Source organism: Hemicordylus capensis, chromosome 3 (assembly GCF_027244095.1).
Source record: "Hemicordylus capensis ecotype Gifberg chromosome 3, rHemCap1.1.pri, whole genome shotgun sequence".
NCBI lineage: Eukaryota > Metazoa > Chordata > Lepidosauria > Squamata > Cordylidae > Hemicordylus > Hemicordylus capensis.
The window spans coordinates 292,029,458-292,044,603 of NC_069659.1; the positions used below are offsets into that span (position 1 = coordinate 292,029,458).

General features: G+C 46.9%; 1 protein-coding gene across 14 annotated transcripts in view; it reads left to right on the forward strand.

The window, feature by feature from the left end:
* Positions 1–13,887, forward strand: part of SCLY (selenocysteine lyase) — a 25,475-nt gene extending 11,588 nt beyond the window's left edge. For 12 of the 14 annotated variants that reach the window (XM_053308456.1, XM_053308452.1, XM_053308457.1 and 9 more), the window contains 8 exons: positions 1,842–1,969; positions 2,486–2,650; positions 4,974–5,080; positions 7,751–7,787; positions 8,765–8,848; positions 9,711–9,813; positions 10,497–10,572; positions 13,610–13,887. In XM_053308456.1, coding sequence (XP_053164431.1) covers positions 1,842–1,969; positions 2,486–2,650; positions 4,974–5,080; positions 7,751–7,787; positions 8,765–8,848; positions 9,711–9,813; positions 10,497–10,572; positions 13,610–13,769 — 860 coding nt within the window. In that variant the 3' untranslated portion in view covers positions 13,770–13,887. The remainder of the gene's footprint in view (positions 1–1,841; positions 1,970–2,485; positions 2,651–4,973; positions 5,081–7,750; positions 7,788–8,764; positions 8,849–9,710; positions 9,814–10,496; positions 10,573–13,609) is intronic. The other 2 variants (XM_053308451.1, XM_053308461.1) reach the window with 2 other exon arrangements.
* The last annotated feature ends 1,259 nt before the right edge of the window (positions 13,888–15,146 follow it).

Consider the following 15,146-nt stretch of genomic DNA (forward strand, 5'->3'; position numbering starts at 1 on the left):
TCGGGTCCTTCATGCTCCTCCGACTACGGATACTTTCCTTCAAGCTCATCTTCCTCATCGCCATCACCTTTGCCAGGAGGATCTCAAACTCAGGGCCTTCTCTGCAGACTCCCAACTCTGTATTTTCTCCCGTGACTCTGTTCGGCTGATTCCCAATCCGTCTGTTCTCCCAAAAGTATCCTCAGTCTTCCACAGGTTGCAAGATGTAGTTTTCCCCTCATTCTGCCCCTGGCCTACTGCACAGAAAAAGAAACAGTAGTATAAACTCGACATATGGCACTGCCTAAAAACCTGTATCTCCAGGACGGCCACCTTCTGGTTGACAGAGTCTCTTTTCCTACCACTGTGTTTGCCTGTTAATCTCGTGCCTATATATTCTTTTACTTCCTTTCCTAGAAGCTCGGCTTAATCAAACAGAACTGGAAGGGGCTATCCTCTCCTGCCTTTTAAAGGCTCTGCATAAATTGTTTGTCCTGCCTTCTGGAGCATGTGAGGAGGATAACCCATGTGAGATGTCCTTGACACCAGCAGCCAGAAGAAGCCTTCACAGTGAGTGACCAATTCTCTTTCCTATCCAGATCCTCACTGGGCAACTTCTCCTTTTCATCAGTTGAGTTTTAAAGTAATAAATATTAGTCTTTTTTCTTGACATACTGGGCTGCTCTCTGTGGACTGGTGTGTTTTGAATGGGAGCAGGCTGAAGTGACTCAGCAGCACCTTCACAAAAATACAAATAATCCAGAATCGGTGATAAGTTTGAAGCTTAAACAGGTGCACATTGTTTGTGCCTCTTTCCTCTGATCTCTTTTCATATCTGTCTCACCTATCAAATAGCCACACATGCAGGCTCCCTCAGAGTCAACAAAGGTATTCCTCCTATGGGTGATACAGTGGGCTCCTCACTTCATTGGGAGAGACCACCCAGGGACTTTTTTTTTGTATGGAGTGGTATATAAATGTACTAAATGTGTGGTTTGCATTCAGACAGTCCCAGGTTTGATCTCTGGGACCTCATCTCCAGCTGAGAGATTGCAGCAGGACTTGCAGGAAGTACAAGTCTGGAGTTCCCACTCAGGCCTCGGACAAAGTGGAGGGGTTAAACAGCACCCACTTCTTTTGCTCTTTCATCCACTGCAACTGCTTGAGGCCTTGAGGAGCTGCTGCCAGTAGAATAGACAGTAGGGTGCTAGATGGACTAATGGTCAGACTGAGTATAATGGTTTCATATAGTTTCAAATAGTGGAGAATATTAGACTATTTACATGTGCGTATATTTAATACTAATGTCCACCAGCTATTGACCCAGTAGGGCAGGAAGTAGTGAAACAATCCCTGATCTATAGGACTCCTGGTTCAAGTCCTGCAGTGTCTGACACCACTGAATCAGTGAAATGATACGTTACTTTTGAAGAAGGTCCATAGCCGAGTGATAGAGCTCATATTTTGCATGCATAAGGTTCCAAAAGTTCAGTCACTAGCATCTCCACTTAAAAGGCTCTCTGGTAGCAGGGCTGGAAAGACCTGTACCTGAGATGCTGGAGAGCGGCTGCCAGTCAGTAGATAATACTGGGATGAGGGACCAGTGACCTGATTCAGAATAAGGCAGCTTCATGTGAACATATGAACATTAATTTCCTATCTTGCTGCCCTGAGATCTGACAACTTAAGGCAGCTTTTAAAGGAATACTCGGTATGTATCTTTCAAGATTTGCATTTTGGGCGGTATATAAATATGTTAAATAATAAAATAAATAAATGAATAAGATTGTGGTCAAAAATACAGTAACTCCTGATAAATGCACTGAGATGTGGGATTAATTGGTTTGTATCCTGATTTTTAGAAGCCACTTTTGTCCCAGTGTCCAAAGCAACTGTACAGGTGGAAGTGGATGATATTATTTCAGCTGTCCGTCCAACTACATGCCTGGTGTCCATCATGCTGGCCAATAATGAGACTGGGGTTATCATGGTAAGTTGCTCCTTTAGCTAGTACTACTGTTATGATTAAAGGACAGGAGCTCTGAGCTGTGCTACACCTTCTGTTTGACAGAGATACTTAATATAAGATACTCACCAGAGAGGTTTCTCAAGGTTGGCCCCTCTCTTTCTCTTTTCATATTCTACAAGAGGGACTTCTTTTAGCCTGCCATTATTTTATTTGTTTTTCAGTTGTTAGATTCTAAGTATGACAAGGCATAAAAATATGCAGCAGTAGTAAGAAAACAGAGCAAGAACAAATATTGGACCAAAATAGTCCTGACATATTCTTGTAACTATCCTTGACTCTAATACTATTAGGGAAACAGACAATATTACCAAGAACAGAAAATGATCATGTGTGAAGAGCCCAAACTGATCAGCTTTCTACACAAGTCATTCTGACCAATGCCATCATATGCCAGCCATAGAGTTATAGGGGGGAGTGAGAGCCAATACAAGATTCCTGTTGAGATTACACCCACTTGACAGTGTTTTCTTCCATCAGCCCATCTCAGAACTCAGTCAGCAGATTCAAGCTCTCAATCGGAAAAGAATGGCATCTGGGCTGCCGCGGATTTTGGTACACACAGATGCAGCACAGATGATTGGGAAGGGCCGAGTGGATGTGCAAGAACTTGGAGTGGATTACCTCACTATTGTGGGTCACAAGGTACTGCTATCCTCTTTCAGTTGCTGTATAAGATGTCCTTTCATTTGGAGCAATGTTTAGTCATTCTGTGTACTACCCACACACTGATGGCTATGTAAGCCCATTCCTACTTGCTCACCACAAATACAGCTATAGAAAAGGCCTGCCCTGAGTCACCACTAGATCAGCTGGTGGCAACTGCAGGCAGATCTCCCAGATTACCTCAATGGATGGAGGAGATCATTCAGAAGTACACATTCTCTTAAGTAATCAGGGCCCAAAAAAGGTTCCATCTTGGTTTGCATTTAGATGGGTGACTATATTTGAGTGCTGTAAAATACTTGCCTTAGGGTATGGGGCCATAGCTCAGTGGAAGAACATCTGCATGCTTGTATGCAGAAGGTCCCAGGTTCACTCCCTGGCATCTCCAGATAGGGCTGAGAGAGACTCCTGCCGGAAACCTGCCTGATTGGTAGAGGCTTCTCTAAATAATACAGAGCTAGATAGACCAATGGTCTATAAGGCAGCTTCCTATGTTCCACTGCAAAGCAGTGCCCCCTATTCCAAATCCCCCAGATGATTCAAAAGAACGTCATGGTTGATGAGAGAGTCAAGAGAGTCATACTCCCCTCTATTGATTCCTAGGATCATCTACCAGGCTGACCAATGCAGTCTTGACCCCATGGCCTGTCAGAAAGCTGTCTTGAGATAACACAGTTCCAGCCACATAAATTTAGTGAAGTTTGGATGGAAGCATATATCAAGCTCTCTAGTGCACCAGTCATCATTCTGAGAACTAAACAGTGACCATAATCCAGAGGTCCCTATATGCCTTGAAGCTATACAACTTAGATGTACATGCTCACTTCTCACACTTGCTGTTCTCGAGGAGAGGAGAGCTGGTCTTGTGGTAGCAAGCATGACTTGTCCCCTTAGCTAAGCAGTGTCCATCCTGCTTGCATATGAATGGGAGACTTGATGTGTGAGCACTGTAAGATATTCCCCTTAAGGGATGGAGCCACTCTGGGAAGAGCAGAAGGTTCCAAGTTCCCTCCCTGGCATCTCCAAGATAGGGCAGAGAGAGATTCCTGCCTGCAACCTTGGAGAAGCTGCTGGCAGTCTGTGTAGACAGTACTGAGCTAGATGGACCTATGGTCTGACTCAGTAAAGCTATTTACATGATTGCGCAAAAGCGGGCTAATGCAGCCCAGCCTGCTTTTGCATGGTTGTAAGAAACCACGGGCTTTTGGACTAGCTCAGTGGTTTTTTGGCGGCTAGCCCGCCTAAAAACCCCTACCTCGTCCTTTTGATTGTGTGTCAGCCATGACAGTTGGGGTGGGGGGGAGGGGGAACCCCAGGAAGGCACCGCACACTGGCACAGTACCTTCTGGGGGGCTGCGCGGCGGAGCTCCTTTCTCCCCAATCCCTGGAGCTCCCTGACAGAGCCATGGCCGGGTGCAGGAGTGCCTGACCAGAGCAGCTGCTCATCTGGGTAGCTGATGTGGCTGCCCAGCAATGAGCAACTGCTTGTGTGCATGGAGAACTGCCAAACCCCATCTGGCGCTTCACACGGGTTGTGTGCAGCGCCTCAGTATATGGCAGCTTCGTATGTTTGTTCCTATGTTTACTGGATTGCAGGCAATGGCTATATCAGGGCTACTGTTGCTCTCTTGTTTTGTAGAAATGCGATCTGTATTTTTGTCTCCTACTATTACTATTTATATTCTTCAAAATGATCACAAAACAGCTGGAGCTTCCAGACACATCCAAGTGTACACATAGAGATGCACTTGGTGCATCACCCAGGTGCCGCCTCGTGGTCAGTAGACTTGCTCATTAGAGTTGATGCAACTGTAGAGATTTCCACACTAGGTGGCACTCTGGGAACAGTCTTGAGTAAGAATGCTGCATTACGTTAGAGCACAACATCACTTACAATGTTCAGTTACAACTTGCAATTATTATTTGGCAGTATTCGCATGAGGACTCAGGTACAGCATAATTAGTTTGTGACATCTGGGAGCATGTTTACCATGTTAAACACACATGCCTTCAAACATTACAGAAAAGAAATGGTCAACAAGTTGATCTGCCTTTTCTGGAGCACATGAAGCAGCCCTAAAACAGCAAAGAGTGGATTGTAACATTGAACATGGGATTCGTCCATAATTTTCCCCAGCGAACAACCATACTGTTTCCCAAGCATTAATGTGTGCTTCTCCACTTTATTTGAGAACAGTTTCATGATCCATGTCAGTCTTACTTTTGAATGGTTAATGAGCCTGAGTCTATTAGGGTTGCTTCTTGGTTCTTGATGGGAGCCCTTTGTTGTCTGTCATTGCAGTTCTATGCTCCACGGATTGGAGCTCTGTATGTGCGAGGGCCTGGTATCACCACTCCTCTCCATCCCATGCTGTTTGGAGGTGGGCAGGAACGGAACTTCCGTCCTGGGTAAGACAGCTGAAGGCTGGGTGAGCCAATGAACCTATTACAAGGTCAACGAAACAAAACATGGCTGGAAGCAAAATGTGGGCATCCATGTCCCTTTGTCTGCATGTCAGACTCCCAGGGGATGAGGTGGGCTCCTGGCCCTTCTTGAACTCCAGGATAACTGAGTGAGCACAAAAAAGGTCAGCCTCAGGAACAGCCCGGGGAGGAGGTTAGTTGGTCACTTGAGGGAGTCCTCCTGGCTTGCATCATTCAGCTGGTTCCCTCCTGGCTCCCATACTCAGAAGCAGCACCTCATCCTCGGCTGCCTTGTCTTTAAAGCCTACTTCCAGCTCCATGCCCTCCCTGACCTTGCTTCCTGTTTCCTGCCCTGCCCAACATAGCTGTCTCCCTGGAGCTGTTTCCTGTAGTAGGGATGTGCACGGAACTGCAGCTGGGTGTTCAAAGGCAGCAGGGGTCCTGCCTTAAGGGCAGGGGAGGGTGCACTTACCCCTCCCACTGCTTTCCCCCTGCCGGCGCTCGTCACCAGTAAAAACCTTTGGGGTGGCAGTGTACCTCCCTGCCGCCCCTTCCCCCTCCTTGGCCGGAAGTGGCCAGAAGTCCCAGGTGCGCGTGCACACTCAGACGGGCACACACGCGTACCTGGGACTTCTGGCCACTTCCGGCCAAGGAGGGGGAAGGGGCAGCAGGGAGGTGCACTGCCACCCCAAAGGTTTTTACTGGTGACGAGCGCCGGCAGGGGGAAAGCAGTGGGAGGGGTAAGTGCACCCTCCCCCACCCTTAAAGCAGCACCCCCTTCTGGCGTCGAACTTCAGTCCGGCTCCATGTTCGAACCTGTTCGGGGGCCCATAAAAGGGCCGCCGAACAGGTTAGTGTACATCCCTGTCCTGTAGTTCTCCCTGCCTTACCCTCTCAACCCCACTGGTTGGGTCGACCAGCCTGGACTCTTCTCATCCCTGTTGCCCTCTGAAGGGAACAAAAGCCTCACAGGAGGGATGCCACACCCTTCTCCAGACTCTACACAGCCACACAGGCAACCAGGGATGTGCATGGTCCGGACTAGTCCAGATCAGCACCGAGGGGGGGATCTCCCTTTAAGGGCGGGGGGTAGAACTTACCCCTCCCACCGCTTTTCCCCCTCCGGCGCTGCAGTTTAAAGTGAAGATTTTGGAGCGGCAGCGTTCTTCGCTGCCGCCCCTGCCCCCGTTGCTGCCCGGCAGTCTTCTTCTGAGTAGCACGCATGCGCGCGTGGTGGCGCGCCGCTGTGATGTAGGTGGCGCGCACGCACACAGCGGCGACAGGTGCGTGCACGCCGCCGCCCATGCATGCGTGCTACTCAGAGGAAGACTGCCAGGCAACGACGGGGGCAGGGGCGGCAGCAAAGAACGCTGCCGCCCCAAAATCTTCATTTTAAACTGCAGCGCCGGAGGGGAAAAAGCGGCGGGAGGGGTAAGTTATACCCCCCCCCGCCCTTAAAGGGAGACCCCCCCTCGGTGCTGGTTCGGACCATGCACATCCCTACAGGCAACTTAGGTAACATGGCATCCCGACACGGTGTTAAGGTGAGGAGTTATAAAATAAGGCACTAAAAACATGATCTCAGTTGAAAGATAGTTTCATGGGAGCCTGAAACTTGTGCCCTAAAGATATATAGGCAAGTAACTGAAAGACTAGGCTGCTGGAAAGCATTCCTCTTTCTCTTACTTTCCTCATTAGTCGTCTTATGCAAAGTATAGTGTGTTTCAGGATAAGCCGCTGGGGAGTATGGTGCGAGAGCTGGCCGCAAATATTGAGGCATTGTGGCAATGGGGAATTGCGGGGTGGGGGGGGTCAGGTTCCTGGTTGGGGGGAAATGTCTGAAATTTTTTTATTTTTGTGGGGTTAACACAATAGGGAGCTGCCTACCATATTTAGCTGCTCTCCCTCAGTTGTGCTCTGCCCTGGAATGCCCCCAAATTGGTCGAAAGCCTAAAATTGTCATTTAAAATTTATTATTTTTTAAATGGAGCTATTTTGAGGCTCCCACACACAAAATGGTGGCCAGAAATGACCTCTGCAATCATTTCCGGCCACCCCCAACCCGTGGATACACGAGCTCGACATGTTTTTTGGTGGGGAGGGGGGTTCCGCATATGCTGAGGTCAGGTGTCTTTTACCCGACCACGAATCCGCAGATAACAAATCCGTGGATACCAAGGCTCTTCTGTGTATATATTTTTAAAGTGTTTCTGAGCCAGGGGAATGCACATACAAAAAGTGTGTGTGTGTGATATCATTTGCAGAGGAGAGAGAGGAAGGGTGTGCCAAGAATATTTTGTTTCACCATGTCCTTACCGTTTTTACCACAAGGACACCAGTGACGAAGTGTGGTGGGGGAGGAGAAGGCAGGGGGGTGAAAGCCCATCTTGTCCCAGGGTCTAGTTCAGCCTTGCTTCACCCCGTGTCTATAGGTGTTAGAAGTTTGTTTTGAAGGAGGTCCCTTCTTTTCTAGCCAGTGGCAGAGCATTTTGGTTCAGAAGATCTGAATAACCCAGCAGCAGTAGCTCTCATCATACAGCCGGCCATCTTCAATGCCTGTATTATGCTAATTATCCAAATAACTGTAGCCTTGACACCTGAACAGCTTTTACTGTATTGTGGGAATAAATGCACACTCTGCTCTCTCTGTTCTAGTACTGAGAATACACCGATGATTGCTGGCCTCGGCAAGGTAAGCTCAGAAGCTATGAAGGGTAAATTACATTGGTATAAATTGGACTTTGGTGCTGTTCTGTTGAATATTGTATTCTCTAAATTAAAAAGCTCAGAGAGAAAACTGTTTCTGCTTCTAGCAAAGCAAAGTTCAAGTGTAAACCCAACATTTCTCTCACGCTTACTTAGAGACTAAAACCTTTACGTAAGGACAACACAGTCTAAGTTATTTGGAATTCTCTCTGGCTTGATTGGTGGTTTGTTTCCCTACTTTCATGCCAAAAATAGAACAAAACTTGATTTTCCACATTCACATGCATATGCATTGTTTACAGGCTACTTTGTGTATACAGCAGAGCACTGAGAGGCGATAATGATGCTAGCAAGTGGTTAATTGCAAGCTTAGAGGCTGGCCAGTTATTGGGATGAATAATTAGAGGCTGTGATAGAGCAGGCAACTAAACTTTATAGTACCTGCAGCAAGTTAACTTGCCATGAACAAGATGGGTACATCAAGTTGGTATATAAAGGGTGGGGGGCAGGGGTGGAGTGTAAACTGCCACTAAATGCTCTGTATGGGATATAGAGAATATGTCCACATTTTCTTTCATTTTACGGCTATAAGATGAAGCACACGTGGATATTGGTGTTGAGTTTTCTTTTAGCTGACTGGGAGTTGGGTACCTTGTGGGATGCCGTGGAGGAGGACAACGTGTGTGAACTTGGCCCACAGATTTACAACAGTCCCTGGCAGATCATTCTCTTAAACCAAGAGAAACAATTTATGAATAGGCATATGAGATTACTGTGGTGATTCTCTTCTGGTGGATCAACAGTGTTCTTCTACCTCTTCAGCACTACTTCTAATCTCCTGCTGTATTTTCATCTCTCTGGACTGAGATATTGTAGGGAATTACTATTCCCCTCATGATTCTTGAGAAGACTACTGTTGTATCCACTAAGAAACACTTTATGCTTATTGTCCTTCCCTTGCAGGCAGCAGAGTTGGTGAACAAGTACTGTGAGGTTTACGAGGCTCACATGAGGAAAGTTCGGGATTATCTGGAAGAGAGGCTTGAAGTGAGCACCCTTGCTTACCTTTTTTTCTGGTGGGTCTTTTCTGGATTGAAAGAAGATGTGTTCAGGAGTACCATTTTGTGGAAACTACCGTATGTTGCATGTCCCCACCATGATAAAAGCATGTTGGCATCAGAAAGCACTGTCTCCTTGTTGGCAGGGTGGGGAGAACTGAAGCAGTTCAGTTCAAATTGCGGCAAGGACCGCTGAGAAGATAATTGGCTGAAAAGAAATGACACAAAGAGGACATCAAATCATCAGAGAGCATTGGTTTAACAGCTGGTATATCAGGCCCTCCAGCTGTTATTGGACTGCAACCCCTGCCACCCCCAGCCACAGTGGCCAATGGTGAAGGATGATGGGAGTTGTAATCCAACGCCTGTAGAAGGACCGAAGTTGTACAGCCCTAGGGTACCTTTTGAACTGTGGCTGGATGAGCTCCTTTGTCCATTGCAGTTCTAAGTGGTAGGAAAATCCCCGGGAATAATTTTCTGAATGTGTTGACTTCATCCTTTCAAATTCCCCTTGTCTGGGGTCCGTTACCAAGGACAAGATGACAGAGTCACCTCAGTCTTGTCCCTTGTTATTCCTCTGATTTTGTTTGTTCCATTTTAGCCAGAGCAACATGGCCAGAGGACAAGACCATCTTTTTACACAGTCTTTCCACATCTTCTAATGCGCTGTCAGTCAAGCTCTCCGAGCACCACATTACAAAACCCAGTCCCAACCCTTGTGTATTTTGACCCCTGTTTGTAGATAGAGTTGTAAGTCTTTCTCTTCATGCTGTCCTTCAAGAATCATTAAGCCCAGAAAGGGGGGAATTGTTCACTGATATCTCTTTAAAGTGCTAACTTTCACATTCCAGGCTGTGTTTGAAGAACAAGGAATCCATTTTAACTGTCGACTGAAAGGCACTAGGCGACTCTGCAACACTTGTAATTTTTCCATACTAGGTTCAGGACTACAAGGTAATCCTCTGGCCCTAAACCTGCATAATTCCTGCATGGTTGCTACCAGTGTGTGTCAGACTTAGGTGATTATATCTGTGATTCCCTCGCCACCTCACACAAAGCTATGTATTAATTCTGCTCCTAGAGCCTGAAGTTGCAGTGCTCTAAGGCTAGTTTTCTGTCTGTCGTGAAATAGGCTGCTGTGTTCTCTAAGGAGCAGTGAGATGCTAATTTAGTTATTATTTAATGAAGCTGGCTTTGTGGTTGCAGAAACAAATGGCAAAGTGTGAAATCAGGCATGAAACAAAGAAAACAAGTTTCAAGTTTCAGTCCTTTAAAGTTTTGGTTTGCATTTCAGGATTGCAAGGAGGAAGTTTGAAAGCCCCAAACTAGATTTTTGTCCACAAAACCAGCCTTTATCACTAAGCCCTTATTTTGCCTGTTCAAATTTTGCATTTGACAGTTTTGAATGTATGACATGGCATTGCATTCTGAATCTGTGAATTTTTCTTGCAGCACTGGCAAGAAGCCGGTTGTAGGAAAGTGTTGGTAGGGTAGAATACTGGAGCTGAGCGGCTTTCCTTAGTTATAGCTTGGCCATTATCACAGAGGATGTTGAAAACAAGTTCTGTGAGTTACTCGTTTACCCTAGTCCTTGTGTATTTCATGAGAAGATGGTCTGCGTCTTGTCTCCTCTGCAGGTCGGCTGGTGCTGTCTCGCTGTAAGACTTTGCTTGCCAGTGTTGGTGCTGCATGCCACTCCGAGGAGGTTGACCAGTAAGGAGCCAAGTTGGGGACTTGGGTATACTGTGGCTGGAGAGGAGAAGTCCTGCAGATGCAGAAGTGCTGAAAGGGAAATATAGAGTGTAGCCTTGCAAACAGTTGCTTAATCATGGGCACCCGCCATTCACCTATTCACATGGGCTCAGCTTCTGAATGGCTTGTAATAGCATGTGCCAAAAACATGGCACTAACCGCATCCCTCTTTAGCCTTTTGTAAATTTAAAATGCTCTTTTTCAAAGAAATGTTTCCCATTACAAAATGAACTCTTTGTACTCTAAAAATAGATTGCTAGAGTTCTGTAATGTCACCGTCCACTATTTCCCAGCCATGCAGTATACCCTTTGTCAGCTTGCCTGAGGCAAGTAGGAGTTGCCTGTGGACAAACGGCGCACAACACCGGCCCCTCCATTGCCTGCTGCATGTAATTCAGCTGTGTGTGCGCTCTCTCCTTGCTTTAGAGAACCACTGACCCTTTTGGACTAGGTTGCGGAGAGAGCCATGGAGCTGCCAGTGCTGCTGCTGTTTTCCCTGATGGAAAGAGCAACACGTGAAGGGATGCTAGGAGTGGGAGTTCACCACAGTAATATTCCTGCAGCATAGTGTTGCCAGCTGTTCCGGGGAAGAGCCTATTGGGCAGTCCTCGCAGTCTGCTTTAATTTCATAAATTGGCTGATCTTTGTGTCCTGCTGGAGAATGTTTGCCTGACATTTCTGAGCAAACAAATATTTTACATGAATGTATGCTTTCAGCCTACTTTTTAGGAACTCACAGGAGTTGGTTCAGGCTGGATAGTGAAGTGGGTGATCAGCTAAGTACCTCGGATTAGGATATCATAAAATGGTTTTGCTCTGAACAGATGGAGCAGTGTAGTGTGACAGATCAGGTGTCCCAGCAGCGACTTGCTCCCCTGCTGTTGCGTGCTACATATCGCAGATGGGGGGGAGAGCAGGTGGAAACAGAAACACCTACTCACTTGCATTGTACATTTTTCCCCAGAATGCCAAGAGTCCAGTATTATGTTTGATACTCATGGAATCATTTCTGAAATGATTCTGTGAACATATTGATATAGCAAACTTATGTCCAGATGGGTTATCCACATAACTCTTGAGCCAAATCTGTGAGCAGGACCTGGTAGGGATCTAGGCTTCGGCTCACAGGTCTGTCCCATAAAAAATGATAGTGATAACACATTTCAACATGACATTTCCATGCATATGCATGCAGGATCACTTCAGAAAGTGATCCCCTAAATGGCAAACACTTTCAGAAGTGAACAGTGTGACAGAAAAGTGTTGCCCGTCATTCAAAATCAAGAGTGATTTCTTAAAACCAAGGGTGATTGGGATTGGTGCTGCAGCTCAGTGGTGGAGTGCATGCCTTGTAACAGTTCCCTAGATCCAGTCCATGGCATTTCCAGGTAAGGCTGAAAAAACTCCCCGTCTGAAACCCTGAAGAGCACTGCCAGTCAGAGTAGGCAGTACTGGCCTAGATGGAGCAATGGTCTGACTCAGGGTCAGGCAGTTTCATATGTTCTTCTGAATAACAGGAGATGCTTACGATGTGAGGACTCTTTCCGGCTGCCACACTAGCTGAGTTCGGAGAGCTGTCTACCTTGGTATATTGACCCAGGTGGTGTCTGTTCCAGATACTTCGGAGATTGTTTGAGATGGGGCAATTGAGTAATGCTCAGTTTCCTGCTGTTTATAGAATAATAGAGTTCTAAGGAACCAAAAGGCCATCTCTCCCAGACCCTTGTACAGAAGGACTTCTCAGCCCTCCACAGATAAACCTATGGGGCCTACTTCTAGCAATCAAGGCCACTCTGGAAAAGTGAAGATGCATGATCAGTCTGAATAATTGATGGGGATGATCCTCCATGAATCTGTAATGAATTCTGCAAAGTCAGTAGGACTTTGTGTGAAAAAGACAATAAGGTAGTTCATACGACTGTTGAGCTGGTGGGGAGGGAGGCAGGATTGTACCTACCTTCCCCCCAGACAATGTCTCCTGTCCTTCTGGCCACATGGCACACATGCCAACACAAGCAGCTCTCCTAGGAGCCATGTGGCCATCTGGAGGCCAGGAAAATGCAGCTGGGCCTCCAGATATCCCTAAATGCACTGCCTGAGGAGCACGGTGCATTGAGGGATTTCCGTGCAGACACACAACCAGGGACCTGGGTACAAGGGCATGCTCACGCCCTTGTACCAAGGTAAAAGCTGGGGGAAATTCCTGCGCTACCCAGAGAGGCAGCGCCAGGATCAGCCACGATCCCGGCGCTTCACACGAGCAGCCCAACCCAAGTAGGGCTGCCCAAACCTGGGTAGGGCTGCTCATGTGAACGGCCTCACTAACTTATTGGTTATAAATCTGATAATTGTCCCCCTAGTTTTTTGATTCCAAGGAATAGTAAGTAAAAGTTCCCCATTCCACATTCTCTAATCTACCAGCAATCTGTCACGTGCTTAAAATCTGCTTGCTTAGGTTATAAGAAAGTGATCCTACATGTCTTTTAGATTGTAAATGATATGCTTGGGAGCATGTGAATCAGAACAGAACCACAGTGGAGTTATGGGGGGGCGGCTTTCCCCACCATGGTTCTGATCTGGATTCTGAATCGGTTACATTAGGAAAAAAGCCTCCAGTGGCACCAGTGGAAGCTTTTGTCTAATGTAAATAGTACACGGCATCATGATCTGCATTCGAACCATAGCAAGGACAAAGCCCTTTTACCCCTTCACTGCAGTTCTAATCCAGTTCACGTGCTCCCATGCATTCTGTTTATAGAATAAAATGGAGACATGCAGGGTCAACAAATGCATTCGTGTCTAGTTTGACCCTAAGTTCTAATGAAATTAATGAGACTTTCACATAAAATATGTTTAGGACTGGAGCTACTTTTTATCTACATGGTCCCCCCCCCCCCTTTTGCCTTCCTCTATATGTTTCTCAGACCCACCTCATCTTTTTAAGATGGGGCAACAAAACCTTAGGGTTCAGGCTTGCTTTTGTTGTTTTGTTCTCCAGGCCCTCCTCTATCCTGCTTAGCAGTGGAATTCCTTACAGTGTGGCACAGAACGCCTTGCGTCTCAGTGTGGGGCGCAGTACCAGCAAGGAAGATGTGGACCTGATTGTGGAAGATCTGAAGCAGGCGGTGGCTCAGTTGCAAGAGACCAGATTCTCATAGACACCCACAACAAAGGGTTTGCTCACAATCGGGAAGTGAGCTTACCCAGCCCTAATTTCCTCTAGGTGCCACTGACATTTACAAGCATGAGTGTGAATAACACCCCTATTGGTCCCTTCCCCTTGATTCTTGATGAATAACCGCTAGTGACTCCTGAGCCCCTTGAGTACAGCAGGCCATTCTGTGCAGTGCTGACGGTAGCTCTTCCTTTCAGAGCTCAGCGCTCACTAAGTGTGTTCACCACATTTGAGGAGAGTCTGCCTGTGATTTTAGCAAGTGAGAGGAGAGGGTGGGGGAAATCCCAGGTGAATGTTCAGGTCTCTCTCTCCTTGAGTGTAGGAGGGCATGTATTGAGGTCTCTTAAGTGCGTTCAGGGAATAAGAGTGAACAATTGCATACTGATTGCATACATACATTAATTGAGAGGTAAATCCCAAAACAAAACAACTGGTGGTTGTTTGGTACTTAGAAATAGCACTCTCTTTTGATGCCAGCCTTCCAGTTTGCCTGGACTGGGAAGCAGTTGCCCCCTGTGTGGGTGAGTACTGCACTGAACCATTGCTGCTACTGCTTGCTTGGCTGTGGAAAGAGGCAGTCCCATAACCTTGCCCTGTGTTTTCACCTACAGGCACTATGTGTGGTCGGTGACTTTGAAGGAGAAGACAGAGGTTTGATTCTCCCCTTCCCACCTTGCACATTCTACTGCCATGGCTCAATTCTGTGCTAAACACAAAGCAGAGCCATGGAGTACATAGGAATATAGGAACATAGGAAGAGTCAGACCATTGGTCTATCTAGCTCAGTATTGTCTCCACAGACTGGCAGCGACTTCTCCAAGGCTGCAGGCAGGAGTCTCTCTCAGCCCTATCTTGGAGAAGCCAGGGAGGGAACTGGGAACCTTCTGCTCTTCCCAGAGCAGCTCCATCCCCTGAGGGGAATATCTTACAGTGCTCACACATCAGGTCTCCCATTCGAATGCAACCGGGCAGACCCTGATTAGCTAATGGGACGAGTCATGCGTGCTGCCACAAGACCAGCTTTCGTGTATTCTCAGGAGGCTGGCTCTGGCACATGCTCCTGGCACAAATGGGTACTGGAGTACCAAGAGAAGAAGCTGCATGCACAGCACTCTCTTTTCTAGTATGAAAGAGTCAGTAGTCTTTTTAGAAGAGAGGACATTGGAGAGGATGGGGAAAGGAACAGAATTGCAAGGGCAAGCAAAGTTTATATTATTCCTCCTCCCTTTGGTGAGACCTTTCCCTTCAGATCTTGCTCAGATGCCTGGATTTCTGCAGCCTTGATAGATATATAAAATAGTAATTTAGTTAGTATGTTATTTTGTGGGGGCAATATATGGTGCTACTCCAGAGGAATAAG